This window comes from Ricinus communis, chromosome 8 (assembly GCF_019578655.1).
Source record: "Ricinus communis isolate WT05 ecotype wild-type chromosome 8, ASM1957865v1, whole genome shotgun sequence".
NCBI classification, from domain to species: domain Eukaryota; kingdom Viridiplantae; phylum Streptophyta; class Magnoliopsida; order Malpighiales; family Euphorbiaceae; genus Ricinus; species Ricinus communis.
Genome location: NC_063263.1, coordinates 803,446 through 829,378, shown reverse-complemented (window position 1 = coordinate 829,378; position 25,933 = coordinate 803,446). Strand labels below are relative to the sequence as shown.

At 31.8% G+C, this 25,933-nt stretch overlaps 1 protein-coding gene across 4 annotated transcripts; it reads left to right on the top strand.

The window, feature by feature from the left end:
• The first annotated feature begins 5,710 nt into the window (after window positions 1-5,710).
• On the top strand, window positions 5,711-24,658 carry LOC8286329. 4 transcript variants are annotated; one of them, XM_048377726.1, is made up of 26 exons: window positions 5,713-5,983; window positions 6,050-6,073; window positions 6,589-7,182; window positions 7,304-7,428; window positions 7,550-7,644; window positions 7,750-7,986; window positions 10,048-10,138; window positions 11,336-11,387; window positions 12,380-12,445; window positions 14,364-14,518; window positions 15,570-15,640; window positions 15,733-15,927; window positions 16,024-16,062; window positions 16,208-16,315; window positions 17,061-17,150; window positions 17,306-17,381; window positions 18,400-18,496; window positions 18,599-18,668; window positions 18,763-18,939; window positions 19,014-19,136; window positions 20,143-20,226; window positions 22,619-22,803; window positions 22,963-23,101; window positions 23,183-23,239; window positions 23,708-23,785; window positions 24,270-24,658. In XM_048377726.1, exons 3-26 carry the CDS (start codon window positions 6,611-6,613, stop codon window positions 24,375-24,377), a joined length of 3,090 nt encoding a protein of 1,029 aa, XP_048233683.1. In that variant the 5' UTR covers window positions 5,713-5,983; window positions 6,050-6,073; window positions 6,589-6,610; the 3' UTR covers window positions 24,378-24,658. The 4 variants fall into 4 exon arrangements, with proteins under 4 accessions (XP_048233685.1, XP_048233683.1, XP_048233684.1 ...); XM_048377727.1 differs by lacking the exon at window positions 12,380-12,445; XM_015727170.2 differs by lacking the exon at window positions 5,713-5,983 and having other exon boundaries at window positions 6,058-6,073; window positions 6,586-7,182.
• The last annotated feature ends 1,275 nt before the right edge of the window (window positions 24,659-25,933 follow it).

The following is a 25,933-nucleotide window of genomic DNA, read 5'->3' as shown; positions in this document are numbered from 1 at the left end:
AAAGTTGGAGCATCAAAAGGACCACAAATATCAGTGTGTATAATTTCAAGAAGCTGTGTTTTCTTATAGCTCATTTCTTAGTACATTTTATTTGTTTTCCTTTAATACAATCAATACACACTTCAAAATCAGTAAAGTCCAAACTTGGAAGTATTTCATTCCTTACTAATCTTTATATCATTTCTTTAGATATATGACCTAAACGTTTATGCCACAAGTAAGCAGAACTTTCATTGACTAAACTACCTTTAGTACCAACATTATAATGCAAGGTCATTAATGTCTCAACAAAAGAATTATCAAGTTTAAGCTTGTAGAGATCATAACATAACAATCCAGAACCAATAATATTATTATTCTTAAATAAAGTTAAAGATCCAGAACCAAACTTAAAATAAAATCCCGCTACATCAAGCTTCGATAAAGAAACTAAGTTGCAAGAAAATGTGGGTACATAAAGAGTTTGAAATAAATCCAAATAATGTCCTGTAACTAAAATTAAACGATAAGTGCCAATGCCTTCAATAGAAGCTTTCTTTCGATTCCCCATGAAGACAAAATTTTCATTTGGCCTTATGGTTTGGATCGTAAGGAATCCCTGCATCGTATTAGAAAGATGGATAGTGCAACCGGAATCAATCCACCAAGTATTATACGGAACTTCAATAAAATTTGATTCAAAACATGCTAAAGCATAATGCTTTTACGTTTCAGGCAATCCTTCTTTAAGTGCCCGATTTTATCACAGAAGTGACATTTAACACTCCCATTTTTCTTTTTATGAGCACCCTTAGAAGATTCATTCAGGTTGTGTAAACCTTTCTTCTTGCTCTTTCCACCTTTCTTTTTACAACTCTTTCCAGCTTCTTGATGACTTAAGAGATGAACTGAATGAGCTCTTTGATTCTTTAATCTTATCTCCTCTTGAACAAGCATACTGGTCAATTCATTTACATTCCATTTATCCTTTTAGGTATTATAGTTCATTTGGAATGGACCATATTGTTTAGGAGGCAAGGAGTTCAGTATGAACTATACTAGAAAATACTCATCCACATTCATTCCTAAGGTCTTTAATTTTACCGCTAAGGTAGTCATTTTAAGAACATGCTCATGCATGGCACGTGAACCATCATATTTCATGTTGGTCAAATTACTCATCAATATGCCAGCAACTGACTTTTTAAATTCCTTAGCACTGCCAGTTTTAGAAATTGTACTCTTTAAGTTGTTTGCAACAGTCATTCGCATGAACATTAAGCTTAATCTGTTTGATCTTTCCTAAGCTTTATATAAAGCTTTTTCTTCATTGCTACTTTCATTAGTAATAGTAGCATGTTTCTCAATTTGAAGTACCAAATCAAGATCCAGAACACCTAAGTGAAACTGAACTTGTTCGCACCAATCAGAAAAGTTCAAACCATTAAATAATGGAATAGATGAAGCATGCGAATGAAGAGAAACGGGTACAGATATTGCAAATAAAAATAACATAGAATACTCATATATTAATGCTTTGATTCATAATTTTTATTCCATAAATTCAAATATAAACATAAATATATCAAAGTTCTCATTTGGATGATAATAAGATATACTTATGTAAACAATTATAGGTAATTATATATGCATAACTAAATTTATTTATTTTTCTATCTTTGGATATGTAAAAAATAAAATTAGTATAACATACTAATCACCACGATTATGTTTATCAATCATAAAATTATTAATCAACCTTTGGGTTGATCCCTAAATATCTTATAATGATAAATTTTAATTTACCCATAAATACATAAAAATCGTAATGTCATTTAAAATTTATGAGTAATTGAAAATTATAATCTATAATTTGAAATTTATTTACTTTAAAAATTTGGTCACTTTGATGACAAGCAAATTGTTCTTAAAATAAATTTTAAAAGTTTATAATAATATATTTAAATAATATATTACTTCCATTAAATATTTAACTTAATTTCAATTAAGCATTAACTACTGATATATATATGTACCAAGAATTAAGGATGAATTTGGATTAAAAGTTTTTTATTAGAATGAAACTGTAAATTATTTCGGACTTAATTGGAAGAAAAATAACTTTACGTGCAATCTGATAGTTAATAAAATTTTATGGGTAACAATGGACCTTGATCAAAAACATATATTTTGTTACAGTAGTGTGTGTGTCACTAAATTTACACAAAATTATTCCAAAAACTAACATCAATAAATCTTAAACTTAATTCAAACCATGCAAAATTAATCAATTTAATTTATATGCAAAAAACAAGGATTAATTCTTACATGCATCTACAACAACAATAAATTTAACAAAATTATGGAAAAAAATGATTTCCTAAACCATGCTCTGATACCACATATAAACAAATAATAGCATATTGATCTAGAACTTCATGTTTTTCACAATTAAATAAATAAATAAAAATAACTTAATCCATATTTAATAGAGTGTGATTTCTCTTCCTTTTTCCCTTATCTTATTGATGGATACTATAATCTTTAGTTTTTGTATTTGTTATAATTGTTGATGATATGGATAGAGAGAGGACCAGCTCTTATTTATAGACTAATGGTGGTTTTCCATCAAAGCACCAATGGTTACAACTTTTCATGTTATAACTTTTACCAATAGTCATAATTATTCAATTCACAACCTTTCATTAACCAATAGAATTTAATCACTAATATCTTATTATAATTATATGAGTCATTAATTTCTTATAAAAAAAACACATGCAAAATAAAGTGTTTAATAGATATATTACAAAAGAGTATAAAGTAAAAAAAAACACATGCAAAATAAAGTGTTTAAGTCAATAAAAAATATAAATGAAAGTATATATATAAAAGTAAAACAACAACTATAAAAAAAGTAAAGTTTTAAGAAAAAACAGTGTCCCATAAATTTCTTCTAATTCTTATGCCACCCTATGAGGAGCAGCCCTAAATAGATTGTGTGGAGCGGATTCATGACAAGGGGTTGTGGTACATGATTGGGCCAGATAGATTGCGGCCTATAATGCTTCTTAAAGTCTTAAAAATGGACAAAATGTAGGAATTGAAATTGAACCTAACAAGCAAAAGAATAGATGGTGTAACATAAATTTTGTAAAACACACATATTCACCGCCATATCCTCTGTTTCCTTTCTCTTATGCATCCATAAAACACTGCACAGACTCAAATCCAGATAATCTTTTTCTCCTTCTATGCCTTTTTCACACATATTCTCTTTCTCTCGCGCATGCATAATAAAAGAAAAAGAAAAGGAAAAAACTTGTCACCTAATCTTATATTCATGGACATATCTACTGCTGCTGCACATATTTGAGTCAGTAAAGGTTTGTGATTTTCTCCACCTCACTCTTTGGGATTCTAAAGGTTTTATAAATTTTGAGTTATATTGGCTTTGTTTGTCTGTATCAGTTTTTATATATTTTTTATCGCTTCATTTGAAGAAAAAGAAGTTGGAAGTATGATTTTTGTGTATCCTTATCAGTAAATTATGTATATTTATTTGAGGAATAAATATAATTCTAATTTAATTTAATTTATATTTTTTTATAATGATATACTATAATTTCATTATGTGAACTAATATTATTTCTTTCCATCTCCATGTAATTGGTTCTTCAAGATTACTTTTTTACTCTAAATTTCCTTGTCGTTGTGAAAGTAAATGAAACCTCAATCCAAGAAAAATAGGAAAAGCATTAACAAAGTTCAAAGATTATTTTAAATTGGTTAAAGAAAATTGAGAAATGTAGTTGAGCTATTGAGTTTGTTATTGCTGAACTATATTACTACAGTTCCAAGCCAGCTGAAAAGGCTCTTTTTCTTTTTCTTGTCCTACGTGTTTTTTAGTTTCTAAGACATATTCATTTATTTCCCATTTTGCTCTCTGGGGAGTTCCTGGTATAGTAATTACTATATTGTTTATAGTGTCATCCTATTATTTAAAAGAAAATTTAAAATCCAAAATTAATTCTAGAGAGGAAGGAAATAACTACCATGTTGTTAATTAGAGATGACACTATAATAAAAAAAGAGTGGTGTCTTCTCTCGTAATATAGTAATTACTATGTTATTTATGGTGTCGCCCTGTTATTTGAAAGAAAATTAAAATTTCAAATTAGTTCTAGATAAAAAGGAAAGAATTTTTTGTAATTATATATTTACCATGAAGCGAATTGGAAGGGGCACTATGATAAAAGACGAGTGATGCTTCTCTCTAAGGGTAATAATTGCATATGGCTGCATATTTTAGTCAAATTCTCTTTTTTTTGGTGTGAGAAGTGAATCAAAATGACTAATTTAAAAAAAAAAAGGGTTAAACTTATGATTTGCATTTTAGGAATTTACATTCATGCTCCATTACATGTTGACTTCACCTTTTGAAATTCTTCTCTCACATACATTCATACATATGTGTGTGTATTTATAAATATATATTTATATATGTAGTATATATTTATATGTACTGTCATTTTAATAAAAAAAATTAAATGGTTTAGCAATAGAATGACTTCCTTTTTTTTTTTTATAAAAGGTCAAGATTCAATAATTATGGGAAACAAAATGATAAAAAGTATTTTTAATGGGTCTAATAAGATAGAGTACCATACAAGATACCCGTTTAAATAAATAGATAGCGAATACCATGTATCCATTTTTGTCTACATAATCAGGTTCGAGTAACGGGTGTTCGTGTGTTTGAACCCGAACCCGACACGGATAATAAAATTAAATCATAAACTCATTTTCTATTATCCAAATATGTCTTAGTAGGATTTGGTCGGATATATATATATATATATATGTGTGTATTTATAAATATATAAATGAAATAAAATTATTAAATTTTATTACTAGTGAAAATTAAATTTTACTTATATCAAAAGAATATATCATTAGAAAATATTATAATTAGTATCCAATCTATTAACATTTTAAATTTATAATTATTTAGTGCTAATATGACATTGATCACACACACACTCACACACACACACACACATATATATATATATATATATATATTAAATAAATTATATTTATTAGTAATATATGTTTTAATTAATTGATATAATTTTTGTTAATTTATTTTAATAAAATTAACAATACATCACGATTGATCATAACTGCTAATAATTTATTCATATAATATTATTATAGTAAATATAAGAAAATATTACATGAATTTAAAAATATTTTCTTTTATAATACTCAATCTAACATATTAACATTATTAATTTATAATTATACAGGGATAATATAATATTAATTATATTTATTAAATAATTTTAATTAATTTTTATATTTTTTAATTAATTACTATGATAAATAAAATTTTATACCATATATTATTATATAGTAGAATTTAAGCTTCAATTTTAAATTTTAATTAGTAAATTTAACTTTTATTATTAAAATAAAATATTAATAAGTATATATATTGTGATATTATATTTAGAAATATAAAATAATTTTTAAAATTTAATATATTACATAGTTTAATTTTTATTTTTATAATATCAAAACTCATATGTTCATATAAAAATAAAAATATTATATATAAATTTTAATAAATATTTTATTAATAAATTAAACTATAACTTTTGTTGATAAATTAAAAAATAAATTATATATAAAATAAAAATTAAATTATATAATTTGATATATCATTCTATCAAAACCTATCACAGACTAAATCCAAATTTTATTCTCCTCTTCTCGTCTCTAATTCAGATCGGCCCCCTCAAAGCCTCCACCACCCGCCCCAACAAACTGTCTTCTTCACGCCGCTGCTGCTGCCGTCCACGCCGCCTCACGCCGGCTCACGCCGCTGCTGCTGCCGTCCACGCCGCCTCACGCCGGCTCACGCCGCTGCTGCTGCTGTCGTCGCCCGTGCTGCTGCCGCCGTCGCCATTGCCGCTGCTTCCGTCGCCGCCGTTGCCGCTGCTTCCGTCGCCGCCGTTGCCGCTGCTTCCGTCGCCGCCGTTGCCGCTGCTTCCGTCGCCGCCGTTGCCGCTGCTGCCGTCGTTGTCAGGTATTGTTGTAGTTTTGATACACTTTTATGGTGTTATAGCTAAATAACATATTTTATTTTTGAGAAACCCTTTTATTAACTAAAATTGGAAATGGAACTTTAGTGTTTGTTTGGCCTACTTGAGCTTTTATGATTTGCTAGAGGCTGAATGTTTTGGTAAAATAAAAAATTAGTGTCATTATTAAGCAAGGTGAAAATTAGTATTAGAGTTTTAGCTAAATAAATGACTTTAGGCTAATTTTTATTTGATTAAGTTCTTGTATGGAATCATGAATATGAACTATGTAGTTAGTTTTTGGATGGCAGCCTATTGGCCTTTTTTTTTAATAAAAAAATGGAAGCCTATTTGAGCATGGTTAATATGAGCATTGAAGAAGTGGCAGACTGTTGCTACTTTGGAGTATCTGCTGAACTGTTCCTTGTCTTACAATGCATTGATGTGATCTTGGTCTTATTTCGAGATTTTTGTGCATTCTATATAAGTAAATATGCTTTTATATCATGCTATGTAGCAGGAGTTAGAAATAGGAAGGTGCAATGTATGCAAAGAGAATCAACAGTAGAAATCAGAGATGGGGTTCAGTCTTTCTGCCCCACAAACATTGGACCAGGGCAAACTGCCAGGATCATGCTTGTTATCGACCTTTTAGCCACACAGCTAAAGTGGGAGCCCACCCGTCAAATGTTACTTTCATCAAAAGATGCTTAGTAGATTCACTTTCGTCACAAGGCATTGGTAGTGGAATTTATTTTTCCGGCATTGGGAGGCCTATTGCATATTTGAATAATAGTCAATTACGATCGTTTAGTTCAGAAGGTGATGGTAGGAATACCAGTGAAGATAAACAAGCATCTGTTAAAGATGCGGATAATGGAAAGACTGGGCGCCAAGTGGCAAAAGAAGAGGCAGTTCAATCTGATACACATGCTCAACTTGCGGAACAAGATCAAAAGGAATGGCTGAAGAATGAGAAGCTTGCAATAGAAAGTAAAAAGAAGGAATCCCCATTTTTAACCAGACGTGAAAGGTTTAAAAATGATATTTTGCGAAGGATTGTTCCATGGGATAGAATACATGTTTCTTGGGAAACTTTTCCATATTACATTAAGTAATTAATGCTTCCTTTTGTTTTTTCATTCTTGTTATCCTTAAAGTCATTATCAGTCTTTGCTATTACTAAATTTTACCTCTTTTAAGAACATAAAATGACTCCATATACTTTCTTCTAGTGAGCATACCAAAAGTGTTTTGGTGGAATGTGTCGCTTCCCATATAAAACACAAGAAATTTACTGCTGCTTATGGGGCTCGTTTGAGGTCTTCAAGTGGGAGAATATTGCTACAGAGTATTCCAGGTTAATCAGTCAACTTCATTCTGAAATATAACTGCATTAATACTTTATTTAAAATCGAATGATTCTTCAGTTAAGTATATAAACTTCCAAGCTAATCAGTTCACACTGATGCCATCTATAGGTACCGAGCTTTATAGGGAGAGAATAGTCAAAGCACTTGCACGAGATCTGCACGTTCCCTTACTGGTTCTTGATAGCAGTGTTCTTGCTCCTTATGTAAGTTTAGGACAATTCAAGAATCTTACTATCATATTGATTTTTTTCACAGTTTTTTATATTCAGCTGAAGTATTTGGTAATGATTTTGTTCATATTGATTCAGGATTTTGGTGATGATTGCTCATCCGAGTGTGAATCAGATGATAACTCAGAATCTGGGGAAGAGTGTGCCTCAGAGTCAGAAATCGAGGATGCGAATGATGCAGGTAATGAAGAGGAATGGACAAGCAGTGCTGAGGCTAAATCAGACTGCAGTGATGATGATGTAGTTGATGTGCAGGCAACTGCTGAAGCAGCCCTTAAGAAGCTGATTCCCTACAACCTTGAAGAATTTGAGAAGGTATATTTTGTAGTTCATCAGTTCGGGTAAATTTTCCCCACAGTCCCTGACTTTAAGCATGTTTTTCATTTAAAATTCAATTTGTATCAGAAAGTTCCTACTTTAATATAGTAACAATTAAATCCTTTTTGCCTGATTTTGAGAAATATTTCACTGTGAATATGATGTAACATCATAGTTTGACATAGATGTAGATTTATTATGAGTTCGCTAAATTCATGTTAGTTTGATATCATATCATTTTTTGGTAGAACTTTTCTCATAATCAAGCTAAAAGAATTTTAAATTTTACTAAAATCAAAATATAAGGAGTTTTATGGTACAAACTGAAACTCAGGGGCTGCAATGAGAAACATGCTTAAAGTCAGGACTGCTGAGATTTACCCCATCAGTTCTAATGAATTGTCATTAGATATAGTACAACAGATTGATTGTTTAAAATTCTTCTGGCTGACATTAGTAGGTGATTATCAAGTGGTTCATTTTGTTGTTATCAGTATAAGGTTGATTAGAAATTAAAACTTACACACCCATTGATGATTTGATTCTTGGGGTTGGGCCTCAAGTTTGAAAATGTACTTGTGGGTCTCATATTTGCAGTTTACACATAAGCTAATTTGTACATTGGTTTCTGGTGGCAAAATCTGTATACTTAAAAGAACTAGGCCTAGTATTTGCATGGGCAATTTGGGATGTAGGCCACTGATGGGCCTGCGCTCAGTATTACATGCTTGGAAACTGCTCTCGGAGGCCAATTAACTCATGATGCAGCCGAAGATTTTGGGACAACTAGATCTAAGAAGATAGGCCAGAATCAAGTTGATTGAGGTTGGAGCAAGAGAGAAGATAATTAGTGTTAAAGAAACCATGGAAATTACTAGATAGAACTACTAGAATATTAAATAATCCTTGCAACTGTACTAAGGTATAAATTTACTTTTCAAGTTTCATACCATTAAGAGAGGAGTAACGATTATTAAGGGATCCTTCTTTCCAAGTTAAATTAGGATTGGACTTGGACTATACTTGTGGAGTGGAATATAAACTGCTTCACTATTCACTCTAGGATTTTGCACATGAAATATGAAAGCCAAGAAAGCAAAATGATGATATCCAATATGATGCAGGAGTTCATTGTCTTATTGTAGTTATTATAGCAGTTTGGTGATTATTATTATATAGTTACTTTTGGTTCTCTGTTGTTTCCTTCATATGTTCCATGTATTCCAAGAATATCTAACATTGCTGTAGAGTTAATATATACTTTAATAAACTTTTAGTTCAATTGTAATTAGAATTTCTTTTTGTTTTTTGCTCGAGTCCTGCGTAAAGTAATGCTTCCTATATTGTAAATGCTATGATTAGAAAGTATGGTGACTATGAAGCAAAGCCTAAATGGTAAGAATGCAAATACCAAAAATTTTCTCTCTCCCTTTCTCTTTCTTTTTCGCCTTCTATTGAAAGAAACTGTCTTGCATGCTAAACTTTTCTTTTGCTTCATTTATTCCTTGTCCTTTCATAAGAGCAGAAAGTAAAGAAATGATAACTTTAGAAAGATAATTAGAGAAAGCCCAAATAACCACCTTCTCATTTGAAAATGTAGAGTTGGATTTCTGCAATGTAAGAAATGGACAGCATTTGGTGGTAGAGAAGAATCTAAAGCTCTTTGGAATTATGCATCTTTATGGTATAATATAGAGTAAATAGAAAAGGCATAAATTGAGTACTAGAAAAGGTTTAAAATTAATATTGGTCTATGCTAATTCTCTCTTTATTTCTTCTTGTGGTGCTTGGGAGTTGCTTCTCCCTATAAATATTTGTCCATTGTTGAATGTGCGCACTTGTGCTTTATTTGTTAGTTGTAAAATGATGGTCAAAGTATTTTGCTTTCTCTATCCAAAAGATATGCTGATCTCAGTCTTTTCTACCATTTGACATTATGGATATTTTTAACTTCTAGAGCTTGGAAAAACTGTCATTTTTGCTGGAACTTTTGTTTCTGGTTGTAATCAAATGTAAATTATGATCTTATTTACTGTTCTGGAATTACTTCTGCTGCAGAGAATATCTGGAGAATCTGACAGTTCCCCAGAAACTTCCAAGTCTGAGGCTGCTGAGCCTTCTGATACTTCCAAACGGCCACTTAAGAAAGGTAAAACTTCTTCGCTAAAATGTACTGACCATCTCTTTTCTTCATTTCCTACTTTTATACTTTATTGCTTCACTAGATTTCATTACTTTATTGTGAAGGTGCTCTTGTAAGATTTTTAATCATTTCTTTTCAAATGAAAATAGGTGCAAACATCTTCTATTAATCTTTGCCTTCCTCAAAACTTCTCTCAATATTTCAGTCTTAATATATGGGGCCGGCATTATCTTTCAGGAACATCTTAGCCTCGCAACAACTTGATGAGTAATTTGATGATTTATTAATGTTTATGACATTTTAAACCTTTTAGATAGAGCTTGTTAGCAGTCGACTTTCTGTCATTGAAAAGATTCGTGGGTTGTTTGCTTCCGTGGGCATTTTGGCGATGTGTTTTTGGAACTGCAGAGTATGTTTACTAAGTATTTGATCATATTACTAAACTGTAAACCATCTGGGTTATGGAGTAGGATGATCAAATATTTACATAATTATATCCTAGTATCAAAAGTCACTAGCTAAGTATGGGTATTGCTTTTCATGGTTTTAAGCTCTTATTTCTCCCTTTGACTGGTAGATTCTTGTAGATAAAGTGATAAACCTAATGGAAGGAGGACTATGCATTTAATAGAATGTAGAGTGAAGGACTATTATATTCACTTCTAAAACAGTCAGGACAGTTTATTTTGCTGTGGGATGTTCTACTGTTTTGCATTGCATAAAGGCATTTGCGTTGTTTGATACCCCAGGGTTTCTTTATTTATTTTTATTGGTTTGGATATATGATGGCCTAGCATCCTGCTTGAAAGCTTATTTCATTATTCATTGTAATCTCTTTTCTGTGTGAAATTATCAAACTTTTAATTTAATTTAGGCAAGCATGTAAGCAAGAAGGATCTGCTGTAACTGTGAACAAATGCTGTTTGACCTGTAGGTAGAAGCATGTTGGTACGAGGCATTTTATATTGACCTTGGTGGAGTTATTTTTATTTTCGCATTATTACTTTACTTAAGGTGGTTTTGATGCTCTGATTTCTAAATAATTCAAATTTCTGCATTTACCTCATGTGACTTTAAGTTGGTTCTATTTGGTAAATTCATTTGATTGTATTGGTGTATGTACTTGATTGATTAAAATTTGAGCTTTGTTGTTATTAATATTAGCCTGTGTTCATCGTGTCCTTGCTTCACTGTTTGCACCAGGGGATCGGGTGAAGTATGTTGGACCATCTATACGCATTGAAGCTGATGATAGGTATTTTGGCTCCATTTTATGCGGACAATATCTGCCATATAGAAAAAGTTTGATAGATTTAAGATATCAATGCATTTTGTTAAATTTGCGGTGCATAAGGTCTCAACAGATATCCACTCACCTTAGCAAATAGGATAATATTTTATGGCCTAATTATCAAAAACTCTACCGTTAGCATGATTTTTGCAATTTAATTTTCTGTCGTCCTAATTTCTGGAAATTTATTGTTTTTGAATCTTCTTGTTGTAATTTTATCCAGCAGCTTGATCAAGGTTATTTAATTGCAGCCAATGTGTTGTCTTTTTATCACTTATAGGTTATCCTAAGTCATGAATCCAAAAGCTTAGTCATTTGAGAAAGTCAGATAGATTATTTTTCGTTTTTCCTTTGATTCGTCATTTCTGACCTTCTTTCAGTCCAGTTGGGTGGGAATAAAAAGAGTTGCTGGCTGTAATGGAGTTGTTGTTGCCCCTCAACGATGCCGAAGGTGAAAGGAGTGATGAGAGAAATGACCATAATTAAGCTGTTGGATAAAAGTTGCAACTAAAATGAAATATAATTAGGATAAAGTTTCAAAATTTAAAACAATAGGAAAAAAATAAATTCCAACGTCACGCATATGTTTGTTTTTAGACCTACTGTTATAAATCTGCAAAATTCTGGTCTGCTAGTCCTCTTGAATTTTGATATACATGTGCATATGAATATGTTACTTATGGATCTGGTACTCTTATTTTTTATGCATGGTTTCTTTCTTTCTTCCTCTTTTTTTTTTTCGTTGCAGAGCACAGAGCTGCATATGCATTATGTGCCAGTTTGCAATTAATTTTTTTTTTCTTTCTAAATTTTGGAATTAAGACTAAGATATTAATTTGTTTGACATTGATTATTCTGTTTGGCTGTCATGTGACGAGAGGGTCTTAGTCGATGTTCTATCTTCAAAAAATAAACTCGGCATAAACTCATATCCCACATAAACTTTGACATCACAGGATCATATTGGGCAAGATACCAACACTTGATGGTCTGAAAAATGCTTATACCATTGTCCGTGGCAGGTGGGTTGGTAAGTTATCCTGATGTTTAGAAGACAAACCCATAAATGCCATCCTAGTCTTGGGATTTTAGTGGAACTGCATATATTTATGGTGCTTCATTTTCTATTTGAGGATCCAAGGTGGGTCCTTGGTTCTTCCCTGGTAGTGTTGATCTCTTCATAATTTTTTTTTATTCACGGGGGGTTATGTAGTTCACAGCTGTACGGAAGTGCAAGTCGTTCTTGCTTGCCTTGTTCTTCTTCTTTCAATAATTTAAATTAAATATTTTCTACTCGGGTCCTGTACACAGGGTGTCAATGGGTATGGTTAATTTGTAAAGGTTACTTGTACCTCATCCAGCGGTTTACCGAATTATCAACCATTATGATTTATCAATTAATTAGCTATTCATGGTATTTTCTTTTCATTGTATATTTTCTTAGGGTGGAACATATTTGTTCTTAACCTTGTGGAAAAATTTTCTTAGTTCTGCTTTGGTGTACGGATTGTCAAAGATAAATTAGAAAATCAATGAAAAGCGCCATAAGTTGTGATAGAAAGATCCCTAGATGCATTTATTAACGGATATCAAATCAAAGAAAAACATTTATGTACTTGCCAACCCTTCAAATAGATGTATTGGTCAAACATGTCAACATCTCTATATCAATATCTAGTGAAAGAAAGTCATTTTTAATTTTGGTTCACTGGTCATAGAATTAGTATTATTTCAATATCCTTCTTACTCTTATATGTTTCCTTTATAGAGGTGATGTTTCTCTTAAGATGGTTGATGGAGAAGTATGGAGGAAAAAGAAATGCCCTGTATACAGCAGTTATTTATTTAGAGAAATCGCCTGTTCTGGGAGATGCTCAGTGGTAGATTTTGGAAAGAAGAGTTGCATATTTATTAGCATATGAAGATGATGAAGGATATATATACTGAAGTGGTTTTAAGGTTTTTGATGCTGGGTTTGACACTAGAGGTTTTGTGCCGAAGCTGGTTTGCACAGGGCTTATTTATGTTGAATTTAAGTTTAAGTTTGTAAGCTGCCGAACCTTCTGATTGGTTTTTGAAATATCATGGAATCTTACCACAAATAGATGCCCTGAAAGAAGATAAACCAGGTATACAGTGTCATGCTGTGTTACTGATTAGAAGCAGTTGTTCCTTCAATCTTGGTTAACTAGTTGACTTAACAAAAATCTTCCCCAGCACGGATGTATAATATAAGGGATGATTCTGATGGATTTGTCAATGATCAACTGTAGATATCTGGCATGCATTGCCCGATCATATTAATTAGTGCTGTGTGCCTAATCTTACTTCCCGGATATGGTGGGTTTTACTTGAGTGGCATCTATGGGCCGTCATGTTGTTTCATTCTTGTATAAACTTTTGTCAAAGTAAAAATAATGTTCCTTGCTTGGCATATTCAGTAACTGTTGGAAGTGTGAACATACTGCTCTTAACATTTTTATCTGCAGGAGAAAATAGATAAGGAACGATTTTAGGTTGTCTGAGGCTTCATTATGGAATGTTCATTATCTTTTCTGAGGCTTCATCTTGGAATGTTAATTATCTTCTCTCATCAGGCACTCTGAATTTTCAGTATCTACTAAAATTTGGTTTATATGCAATTGTTCACGTTATGTTATCTGGATGTTCTTATAGTAGATCATTTTTGTGCTAATCTAACTTTGAAGTTGGTCATACCACTAGAGACTTAAAGTTTGACAGACTTTAAATGCTATAAGATACACATTTATTCTGGAAGATTAGATTCTGAGACTGGACTGGTAGAGCTTGAGATTGAGAGTTTTTGGACCATCTATAGGAGAATATTGCTCAAACTAAACTGGAAAGCATATACCTTCAAATTTCCTGTATACATTATATTAGCATCAGCAGTTTAATTGGAGTTATTTACATTTTCAGGCCTTTATCGAGTGGTCAACGTGGGGAGATATATGAGGTGAATGGAGATCGAGTTGCCGTTATTTTGGATATTACGAGTGATAAGAAAGAAAATGGAGAGAAAGATGACAAGCTTAAAGAGCAGTCAGCAAAACCACCTGTTTATTGGATAGATGGTAAGTTTACTAATATCAAGGATTACATTACTTGTGCAAATGGGAAAAAATATATTCTTTTCAAGTTGTAACTGCATGAAACACTATCGGCTTTTCATGAACATCTAGAGACTGTTCATTGCTACATCAAAAAGTCAAAACAATGCCATGTTACTTGTCGATGATGTTTTACAATATTTTTATGAATATCTTTGGTACTTGAGCTCATTTATTTACATTCATTATATGTAAAATGTTTTGAATAAAATTAATTCTTTTATACTATTTCAGTTAGCTGGGAAATGTGTCTTTCATTCTTCGATGTTCTTTGCTTTTGACTGCTTAGTGACACATGGATCTGGGCATCCGTATATGTTTTGATAAATGATGTAAACTCTAGCAGCAAAGTAAAAAGAGAGAGAGCACAAGAGGATATAAGACATTCTCCAAGGAGAAAAGGTTTATATGAAAAAGAGAAGTAACTGATGCCACACACTCCACTGAGAAAATCAATTTTCAAACTGTAGTCAAAAGAAAGCTTTTGAAATCTCTAGATTCTGAACACAAAGGCAAAAAACTATTTTATTGCAAAAGTAACTTGTCAGAAACGTCGATAATTTAGCAACTTGTTGCTGATGATCCAAAAGAGCAAATGCTTGTGGTTGTGAAGCTTTATGATATTGTGGTTACAATGCTGAATTCATGGTATCTATTGTGTTTTTCATTCCTTTATTCAGAAATTGTAGATTATGAGTTCATTGATCATCTATTCCCTTTTCATATACATTTCTGTTAATGTAGCTTTTGTATTCTTGTGATTAAAAAAATTAAAATAACGTTAGAAGGAGAAATTTTTCCTAGGATATAAGTTAAATAGGCCTTAGTTGTGTGTATGTTTTGAAGAGCTCCCATCCTTCATCAGATCAGGACTTGGCGTAGATTCTTGTTCTGCCTGTTTAAGGGCCTACTTTTTTGTCTGATTATCTTTATTAACATTCACAGAGTTATAATTACATTAACTCAAATGCAAACACAAGTAAATTATTTGTTGACAAGTTTCTCTCATTTATAGTTAAGGACATTGAGCATGATCCTGACACAGAGGCAGAAGAGTGCTACATTGCGATGGAGGCGTTATGTGAGGTATGATTGTCTCGATAATTTTACATTTCTACCCAGCTCCAGCCTTTTTGGTTTCTCTCGTATGTTGATGTTTGATTCTCCCTCTCTTTCAGGTTTTGCATTTTACGCAACCTCTTATTGTCTATTTTCAAGATTCTTCTCTGTGGTTGTCTAGGGCAGTTCCTAAGTCGAATCGCAGGGATTTTATTCAGAAGGTCCACAAAATGTTTGACCAAATATCAGGTCCTGTTGTGTTGATATGTGGCCAGAACAAAGTTGAAACAGGTTCAAAGGAGAAAGAGAATCTTGTAAGCTTTCAGAGTTTTGTAAACATGTGCATGTTAAAACCATTTATTTCATTTGTTTATGACCTGGGCATTACATTCTTCCTTTCCTTTAAACAGACGATGATACTCCCAAGTTTTGGACGTCTGGCTAAGCTGGTAAGGCTTGCAAAATCTTCAATAGCAATATGCGTTTGAGCCATTGAATGGTGCTGTGTTCTTTTCATTTTGTATTTATGGCGACTTCTGCGCCTTGTTCCTTTCTTCTATGTAAGCAAAAGATTCAACTCATTTTATTTTTCAGCCTCTCTCTTTGAAAAACCTTACTGAGGGACTCCGGGTGACAAAGCGATCGGATGATAATCAAATAAATAAGCTCTTCACCAATATTTTGTCCATTCATGCCCCAAAGGTGAGTTTCTAACTAGCTCTTCCTGAAGTTTATTTGTAAAAGGGGCTTTCTAGAAGCTGGATTAAAATAGCTTGGTATCTTATGTTTCTTTCTGCAAATTTATCCTGCTCTCTTTTTGTACTTTCATTTTGTTTCATTTGATGCTTGACATTGATCTAAGTAGGACCAAGATACAAAAGATATTAATATTCCAAGGGAAAAAAATTTCATTAGATAAATTTTGGTAATTGGCAGTTCTGCTTAGAAAAATGTTTGACATTGATCCCGATCATTTGGGGTTCCAAATTAGTTTTCTGAAAGGCGAACCTCCACATATGTGCATATTTTGACAACTTTGTTGTCTGGCATTGCTCATATGTAGCTTTCATCCTCGTAACTGGGGGGAAGGTGTCATATTCTGCTTCAATTGCTAGTGAAAACTAATGGAGCTTGAAGCTCTGATATGAGGTGACAAGAATTCATTAAGTAGCTTATGTAGTTTAATAGTAATCCTCAATGAAGTATGTCTAGGTTGGTCTGGGCAGCATATTAAATATACTGACTGTTACATTCTCCTCGTTTGAAGGCGAGGGAAGTAGTAGCAAGAGGATAGGACAGATGGTGCTCTAGTGTGACTAGAAATGCTTATAGACTTCTGTCTATTGAAACTAATTATCTTGAAAGCCTAATTAATGAGCGGTAGGGGTTCTTACGACATTATATGGTTTTAGTTTTTTGATTTTCCTTTCCTTTGCTGCTTTTACAGGAAGAAGATCTTCTTAAAACATTCAACAAACAGATTGAAGAGGACAGGAGAATTGTAATATCAAGGAGCAATTTGAATGAACTATACAAGGTATCTAGTTAATTTCAAAGTTATTTAAAATAAAGGTGGAACCTTAAGCACTTTTACTTGGTTTATGTGATGGAGTTTGTAAGCAATTTGATGTGTAATCTCTTAAGCGTAATTGGAGTTTGATTTTGGAGTTTACTGCTTTAATAATAATGCAGGTACTTGAAGACAATGAGATGTCCTGCGTGGACTTATTGCACCTAAATACAGATGGTGTAATACTGACAAAGCAGAGTAAGAAAACAAAACTTGTTTTAACCAATTTCAGAAAATGTTCACACATCTGCTTCGATATTTCAATATATTGATGTCTTGGTATTGGTATAATTCTAATCATAATGCTTAGGAAAGAGGATTCATATGCAAAGACAAAATGCTTATTGGAGGAATCACAGCTCACATCTTATTTCTGTTGATACACAGATATCAAATGAGTGAAAGAGATGAAAAGTAGAACTAACTAAATAAAAATCTCAATATAAATAAAAGCAAGCTCTCATTAAGTTTATTCACTTTTAGCAATCTGCAAAGCTATATATTGTTAATTACTCTCTAGAATTTGTATCACCTATTGACTAAATCTCATAGCAAAGCCAAGTGTGCTTTGCCAGTTGAAATCTTAATTTGACATAATGGAAACTTTTAATGCACAGTTTCTTATGCTATTGTTGCATTTGAGATTTTGTGCAATGCCCCTACTAAAATCAACTTTACAATGGCAATGGTATCTAATGGTCATTACAACCACTATTAAAACTTAATTAAAAGTCAGATCTCTTCATCTCAATTGCCTGCCTGTTCAAAATCAACCTAATTTAAGTAGCATATAAAACCCTTGTTCCCTAGGACACTGACCGTTGACAAATCTTGCTCCTTATAAATAATAGGAGTAAGGGCTTTAACCCTGGATTTTCAGATTGGGTATTGCTTATTATCCGTCTAACAAATGTTTCACTATTTAGGAATGCTTGATGCTATATGAAATGGATGTGTATTAATCATGTTCCCTGCAAAATAGTGTTAAAAGCACTTGGTAAACTATTGTTAGGTCCAGAAAACAAATTTATCAGTGGATTTATTCTTCACACTTGCTACAAAAATGAAGTCTATATCGTCTACACTTGTCTGCTGGAAAGCCTGAAAATCGTGATGTTTACCATTAACTGGGGAAAAAGAAGAGTCAGTTGAGAAGTTGAAGTGTAAAAATTAAGTTTAATGCATTTCTTTTGCAATGCATCAACTTTTGTTGCAGAAGCTGAAAAAGTTATCGGTTGGGCTATGAATCATTACTTGGCATCTTGCCTGCGCCCATCCATAAAAGGAGAAAAATTGATTTTGCCTCGTGAAAGGTTTGTGTGTTCTTCTTTTTTTTTTTTTATATAATAAAAAAGGCTTGTATGTCAGCCAACTGCATATTGTTTTGGTGCTGATTGTGATATTATCATGTGAAGCCTTGAAATTGGGATTATGAGGTTGAAGGAACAAGAAACCATATCCCAAAAGCCGTCATTGAATTTGAAGGCATGTCTTGACATTTCTTTACTCTTCTTATTCTAAAGAACTACTGAAATAATTTTATTTTATTCTTATGTGTAATGGATTCAAATTTCCCCAGAACCTTGCGAAAGATGAGTATGAAAGCAACTTTGTTTCAGCAGTTGTACCTCCTGGTGAAATTGGTGTCAAGTTTGATGATATAGGCGCTCTTGAAGATGTGAAGAAGGCGTTGCATGAACTTGTCATTCTTCCAATGCGTAGACCAGAACTTTTTTCTCGTGGAAATTTATTGCGGGTAATGACTCTGTTATATACTTTGTACTGGCAATGGGGTCATTTCAGTCAATGATTGCATCAAGTTTTTTCCAGCCCTGCAAAGGAATTTTGCTTTTTGGCCCTCCTGGGACTGGGAAAACTCTTCTGGCCAAAGCACTTGCAACAGAGGCTGGTGCAAACTTTATCAGCATAACTGGTTCGACTCTTACGTCAAAGGTAAGCTGAAATTTGATGCTGTATTGACTTAATTGACTTTAAAGTTCCAAAATCTATATTATAGCCCTGAATATTTATATGCTGTTCCTTAATCCAGTTTTCTGTGTCACTATCTGGGTATCACTGGGGGAAAAATTGGTATTTTGGAGGTAAAGATAACTTAAACTAGCAAAAAGGGGTGAAAACCAGTTTCCTTGGTAGAGGAGCACAAAAATATTATGAAGCATGGCATATTCTTCATTTTAGTTCTTACATTGGTTGTGGTATACAAGTTGGCTTGAAGTGTGGATAAGAAATGCCAGTCCTGTAGAAACATAGAGGGACTGATTTCGAAAATACCATATGCAGCTTATGGTATGACTTTCCACTGTTTTTAGTGGTCAAAATAGGCCGCGCTTCCTTCATTCCATTTTTTGAAACCAAATTACTTAATATTTAACATAAAATAATCTCTATATCTAAAAGGGTAACACATTAAGATATCTTGAAACTGATTTTTAATTATTAATTATGTTATCAAGTCATTGTTGTATTTCTCTTTTAATCTCAGGAATTGAGTCTTTGGTAGAAGCATATTATGGTCTATGATAAACAAGAGACCATCTGGACAACTTTCAAAGCATAATCATCATATGAACACTGCCAATATCTACCTTCTAATGATAATAGGAGCTTGGCAATGTGCCATTATTCTCATTATTATGGTCAACAATGGCTTCATATGATAAATCCTAATGTATGTAATTAATTAACAAGAGGGAGATGTGAATCAGTGCTTCAGCGTGATGATTGTTGTAGTCAAGTGTAGCATTGGGAGGAATTAGATAATCTAAAGTTGGAGAAAATAATTGTTTAATTTGCTTTATCATTCGTAATTAACAATAAAATTCAGGAAGAGTTTAAAGGCTCTTTTGTCAATAATTCTGTCTTTCTTCAATTCTGCTGTTTTTTTTCTGTCTCTTTGCAATTGCATGTATGATACATGTCTTCCTTCTTCCTTATACAGTGGTTTGGAGATGCTGAAAAGCTTACAAAGGCCTTATTTTCCTTTGCTAGCAAACTGGCTCCTGTCATTATATTTGTTGATGAGGTGAGTCATTCTCTTTCACATTAAGGTTTTGGTGATTGTAGCTAAGTGCTCAACATTTGCCCATAACTACAAGTCAGGACAACATTTTTGTAAAATGACAGGCTACTTCAAATCTTTACTTCATTTAAAACTGTTAATTGATAATGCATGCAAAATATACAGTTTTCCTAACCATAAGGGTCCTTGTTTATCTTTTTCTTGTTTTTTAAATACAAAAATATAAGTAACATCAATAAACTATTGCATTAATTTTCAGTCTATTATAGTCTCTTAAATAAAACCTTCTTACTTTACATCTCTCAAATCTCTTCATGGCGACTAGTTTTATGGACTATATATACTGTGTAATCTGAAAGCTTTTAAATTGTGACTGATAGTACTGTGTTATATGTGAAAAATGGGATAATTATACCAAAAGTCCTAAAAGTACATACATTTTTACAGTTTTTTCCTAAAAATTCTATTATTCAATCCTCTCCTAAAAGTTTTTAAAGGAGCTCCTGTATGCCTATATGTCGAGGAATGCTGAACTAATTTAGTCATGCCCAAAATGTAATTTTTCTTTTACCTTTTATTTTGGTCCTGTAATTTAAAAAGTACTAGTTTTTGTCTCTTTTTCTTATTTCAACTTCTTTTCTATTCTAATTTGCAAAATAATCTTAATAGTCCATCAAAATCACACTAAAATAGAAAATTGTAAGTCAAAATAATAATAAAAAAAAACCCTTTTTCTATAAGGTTTTCTTACCCTATATGGCAAATTGAAATATCTTAACAATATTTTTTTTAAAAAGATAAAGTTTTGGACAAATTGATTTAATTAAGATATTTATTTTATTTGATATCACAAATTCATCATATTTTAAGGTAGTCCAAAAAACTTATATTTAACTTAGAGCAACAAAGAACAATGTAAAAATTATTTTCTTTGATTTTAGGTTGAGATTTAAGTGGATATTAAATGTTGTTAAGAAAAAGTTATTAGAAAAAAGTTTGTTGTTTGAGAAAATAAAATATCATGAAAAAACTTTAGTTATTTAACGCTGACATAGTGCTTACACGGCTCGATTTCAAATAAAGAAAATAAAATCGAAGAAATATCATGCATTCAAGCTAGCAGGATCAATTCAATGATTGAGATTTTCTTATAAATAAATAGCTATAATAAAGGAAACATAGGATAATTATGAACTGATAGATCAGAATATAATCCGCAATTTTAAAGAATGGACCATGGTTTACTCCTTAACAAATTCAAGTCGATTTGGAAAGCTGAAGCAAAGTAAACAAAGTACAATTCAAAACCAGGAAAAAGAAGAAATAACTAGGAGTTCTCCTCCAATCTTTAAAAAGAAGATTGATACTTAAATTGCATTCTTGTATAGCTAGAAGTATCCAAACATAGAACAATGCAATATTGAAGAAGTGAATTTAACATATGACTAATGCTTTTTGAACATTAATCAACAAGATTCTAATATCACATTCTTCAATAGCATCAAGTATTCAAACAGCGGATAGTTTGAAATTCAAGAAATGAGTTTTGACATGAAAAAATTTTCCTACTAAAACAACACAAGCTTTGTTTGATTCCTAAAAATATTTGGAAAGGTTTTTAAATAGAATGCCACTTGCTCTAACCATCCATTTTGTCAAGATCCAAATAGTGCCAGCCAAAATGGGCCTCTACCTAACAAATTGACGAGTGCACTTAGTAAACATATTGTGCTAATAATGATAAGGTCGACAGATAACAAAAGAGACAAATGAGATTTATAGTGTGATGCTCTTGCATATGGTATATTTCCTTTGTTTTTGGTTCTTTACTTTGACCGATTTGAAATGCATGGATAGATGACATTTTTTTTTAAATTTGGAATTAGGCTAGCCAAGCACCATGTCAGCTTTCATTAACTGGAAAACTGAGTGCTATCACTAGAGGAAAACTCAGGGTATCGAATAGATACAAAACAAACCATAGCCTGTGAAGTGTCAGACCTCTAAATCACATATTATTAATGTGCACGTCTTGCAATTGTAAATTAAAAACTAGGAAGAGCTACTGTAATTCTTCAAATTGTTCTATTAATATATTATGGAGATCTTAGGATTGAAATACTTTTATTAGTTGCATTTTTTAAGAGGATCCCATGGAGAGCAGAAGGTTAAGAGAAGGGGAATCTTTAGGAGATTCATGTAGAGTTAAGAGTGAGGTTAATGCACGTCATAGGCAACATGGCACACTCATTAAGGTGTGGAATTGTATCAGACTATGTCTGGCATGGTCCATTATAATACCACTTGCTTTTGATTTCTAGGGAACATTTGAAGTATAAATTCTTGGCTTGCTAACATTAGGCACAATGTTGCATCCTGGATTCTTTATATGTAGGTTGACAGTTTGCTTGGTGCCCGTGGTGGTGCTTCAGAGCATGAGGCTACTAGAAGAATGAGAAATGAATTTATGGCCGCATGGGATGGATTGAGGACAAAAGAGAGCCAAAGAATTCTCATACTTGGTGCCACAAATCGTCCATTTGATCTTGATGATGCTGTGATACGTCGCTTACCAAGAAGGTGAGATTGGATAATTAAGTGCTTTATTATTCGGAGTGTTATAGACTGTAGATTACTAGTATTTATTTGGTCATACTCATAATATTTTTTGTGTCTTTTCTGCTGCTACTTATTGCAATAATAATATTGCTTATGAAATTATGTCGGTTTGCTGATTAGAATATATGTGGACCTACCGGATGCTGAAAACCGTATGAAGATCCTGAAAATTTTTCTTGCCCATGAGAATTTAGAAACTGGTTTCCAGTTTGACAAACTTGCAAATGCAACTGAGGGATATTCTGGTAGTGATTTGAAGGTAATGCACTAGTGTTCAGGGTTAATGTTTTCTGATGATTTTGTAGACAGCTTATACTTCCTCATTCTCGGTGTTTTGTAGAACCTCTGTATTGCTGCAGCATATAGACCAGTCCAGGAACTTCTGGAAGAAGAAAAGGTATGTGTTGCATTTAATGAGTTTCCTAAGATCTGAATTCTCCCATCATGGGTTCTGCAGGGCCTAGCAGAACTTCCCAAATATTTGCTTTTGAACGACTATGCTGGACCTTGTGCTGGGATTGATAGTTTATTCTTAGGCATAGACATACTTAACTATCTTCTTCTCTTCTTTTGTCAGCTCTTGAGTTATCATGTTCATCTCAATCTGATAATGCGGTGCCTATTTTGCCCTCAAGAAGTTTAGCTTTTTCTGCTGCAGGAAAAATTGTAGGAAATTCATTAGCATTTTCTATGAAACATGAACATGCAAACATGTAAATTCTGTTTGGAATAATTTTCTTCTTTTTGTCAAAAGTTTTTTATTGCTGCAAGTTCTGGTTATTGGTTTTAAGTTAGAAAATGGAGGTCAAAGCTGACTTGTTTCATTCTGATATGTTTTGATGTGTATTTACAATTTGCCATGCAGGTCCACAGTGATAAGGATAGTGTATCTCAAACTATAAGGCCACTTAATTTGGATGACTTTATTCAGTCAAAAGCTAAGGTAATGAATGGATTTAGTTACTGCAAGTTTTGTTAATGGTAGATATTTCCATTTATGCATGGTGCATATCCCAGGGTGAGGTTGTACAATTTCTAATGAACATGAAGCTTATGCAATGATCATGCACACAATTTTTCTCTCTTGAAGAACAATCTTATATTTTATTTATTTACCGCTCATTGCTTGAACTTGCATATTTTTTGCTGGTTCTGGTAGAATTTCCTAAAGATTTAATTCATTCAGAAATATGTGGCACATGTATTATTTTTAGCGTGATTAGCAGCTGCTTTTGCACAAATATTAGAAGTTGTTCTGCATGTGATTAACTCTAAAGAGTTATCAATCTCATAGAGTCTTGTTTTAGGATAATTAGTAGCTGCGGTTACACAAGTATTAGAAGTTGTTCTATATGCGATTGCACATCATTCTTGTTTGCTTTGAAACTATATTAATCGTCTACTTGCGATCTATTTCATGTGTGCAGGTTGGTCCATCAGTTGCCTTCGATGCTTCAAGCATGAATGAGCTTAGGAAATGGAATGAACAATATGGAGAATCTGGAAGCAGGAGAAAATCACCCTTTGGCTTCTGAAACTAATGGGATGAAGTAGCTTTTGTCAAATATTTAATCCTTTGAGGAAAGAACCAAGGAAAGAAAGAGACCATGCTTCAGGGCCAGTTGCAGTGAATTCATTTGAAGAAGCCGCCAGTTTTCAACAGGCGAAGGAGGCAGTGCCAGATGGTCCTGTAGGCTAATGCCATCCATGTAGATTAGCTGTATTAACGAACCATAAAAGTGAGCATCACCAATTTTGAACAGCCTCATCCAGAAATTTTTATTCTTAATAAACTGATCAGTAATTTTATTTTTGATATGGTCTTTTTCTTGGTTGCTTTGTTGTGTGATGCAATGCAATTTGTCCGCGGACCGGTTATCTAGTTGTCATCTGTTAGGCCTAAAATTTATAACATGTCTTTCTGTTTTCAAGTTCACATGAAGTTTTAAGTACTTAATAAAACCAAGGAAAAAGTACCAAAAAATCATTTTGTCGTTGCAGTCTTCCACTTAAAGATGTATATAAGGCAAAATAGTAAAAATGAAATTATATTATGTAAATTAAAAATGGGATTTTTTTCAGAAATACCTCAAAAAATGCTAAAAAAATATTATTTTTACTGTCAACTTTTTTTTCAAAGACTGTAAATTCAAGAGTTATTTAAAAAATACGGTACGCTCTTTTGACAAAATAGTATATGTTATTAGTAATTTGGTATATATTTTCATAATTTTTATGGTCTTCAATTGTTTTGTATACATTTAGTATATTTTTTATATTCATTCGATAATATTTGGTATATATAATTAGTATTTAAAATTAGTATCTGAAATTATTTTTTGATATCCATTTTATATATTTTGGTATATATTTTATCTATATTAGGTATACATTTAGTATATTAAATTTATATTTGACATTATTTTTAATATATATTTCATATTTTTAGTATCAATTCAAATATCTTAGTATCTATTTATTATATATTTAGTATACATATGATATATTATTAATATCTGAAACCTATATCTACTGTTTAGTATTTATTGTATTTATTTCACATATTTTAATATATATTTAAAATATATTTAGTATATATATGGTATATAATTAATATTTGCACCTATTTTTGCTTATTTTTGAAGTGCAACAATTTTTAATATTATCTTTTTATATAACCTTCATATATAATATAAAAATAATTTACATACAATTTTCATAAAAACTTGATATATATATATATAATCTTGAGATTTCATGCTCCCACTTCTTTGATAGGTCATATATATGATAAAAGAAAAAGTTAAAGAAAAAAATATATTTTATGTAATTTCCTCATTAAAAATTTATATAGTACTAAATAATATACAGTAGAATCTCGATAAATTAATAACTTCGACTAAATAATAATTCTCTCCAGTTCCAACTTGGCCAATGGAATAAAATTATAGTTTCACTAAAGTTATAAGATAATAATTTTTTAAAAATTCCTTAAGGTCCATTGAAAATATAAAATAATAATTCATTAAATATGAAGATTACATATACTATATAAATTTATAAAATAAAGCACTCTTTAGATAACTTCTAT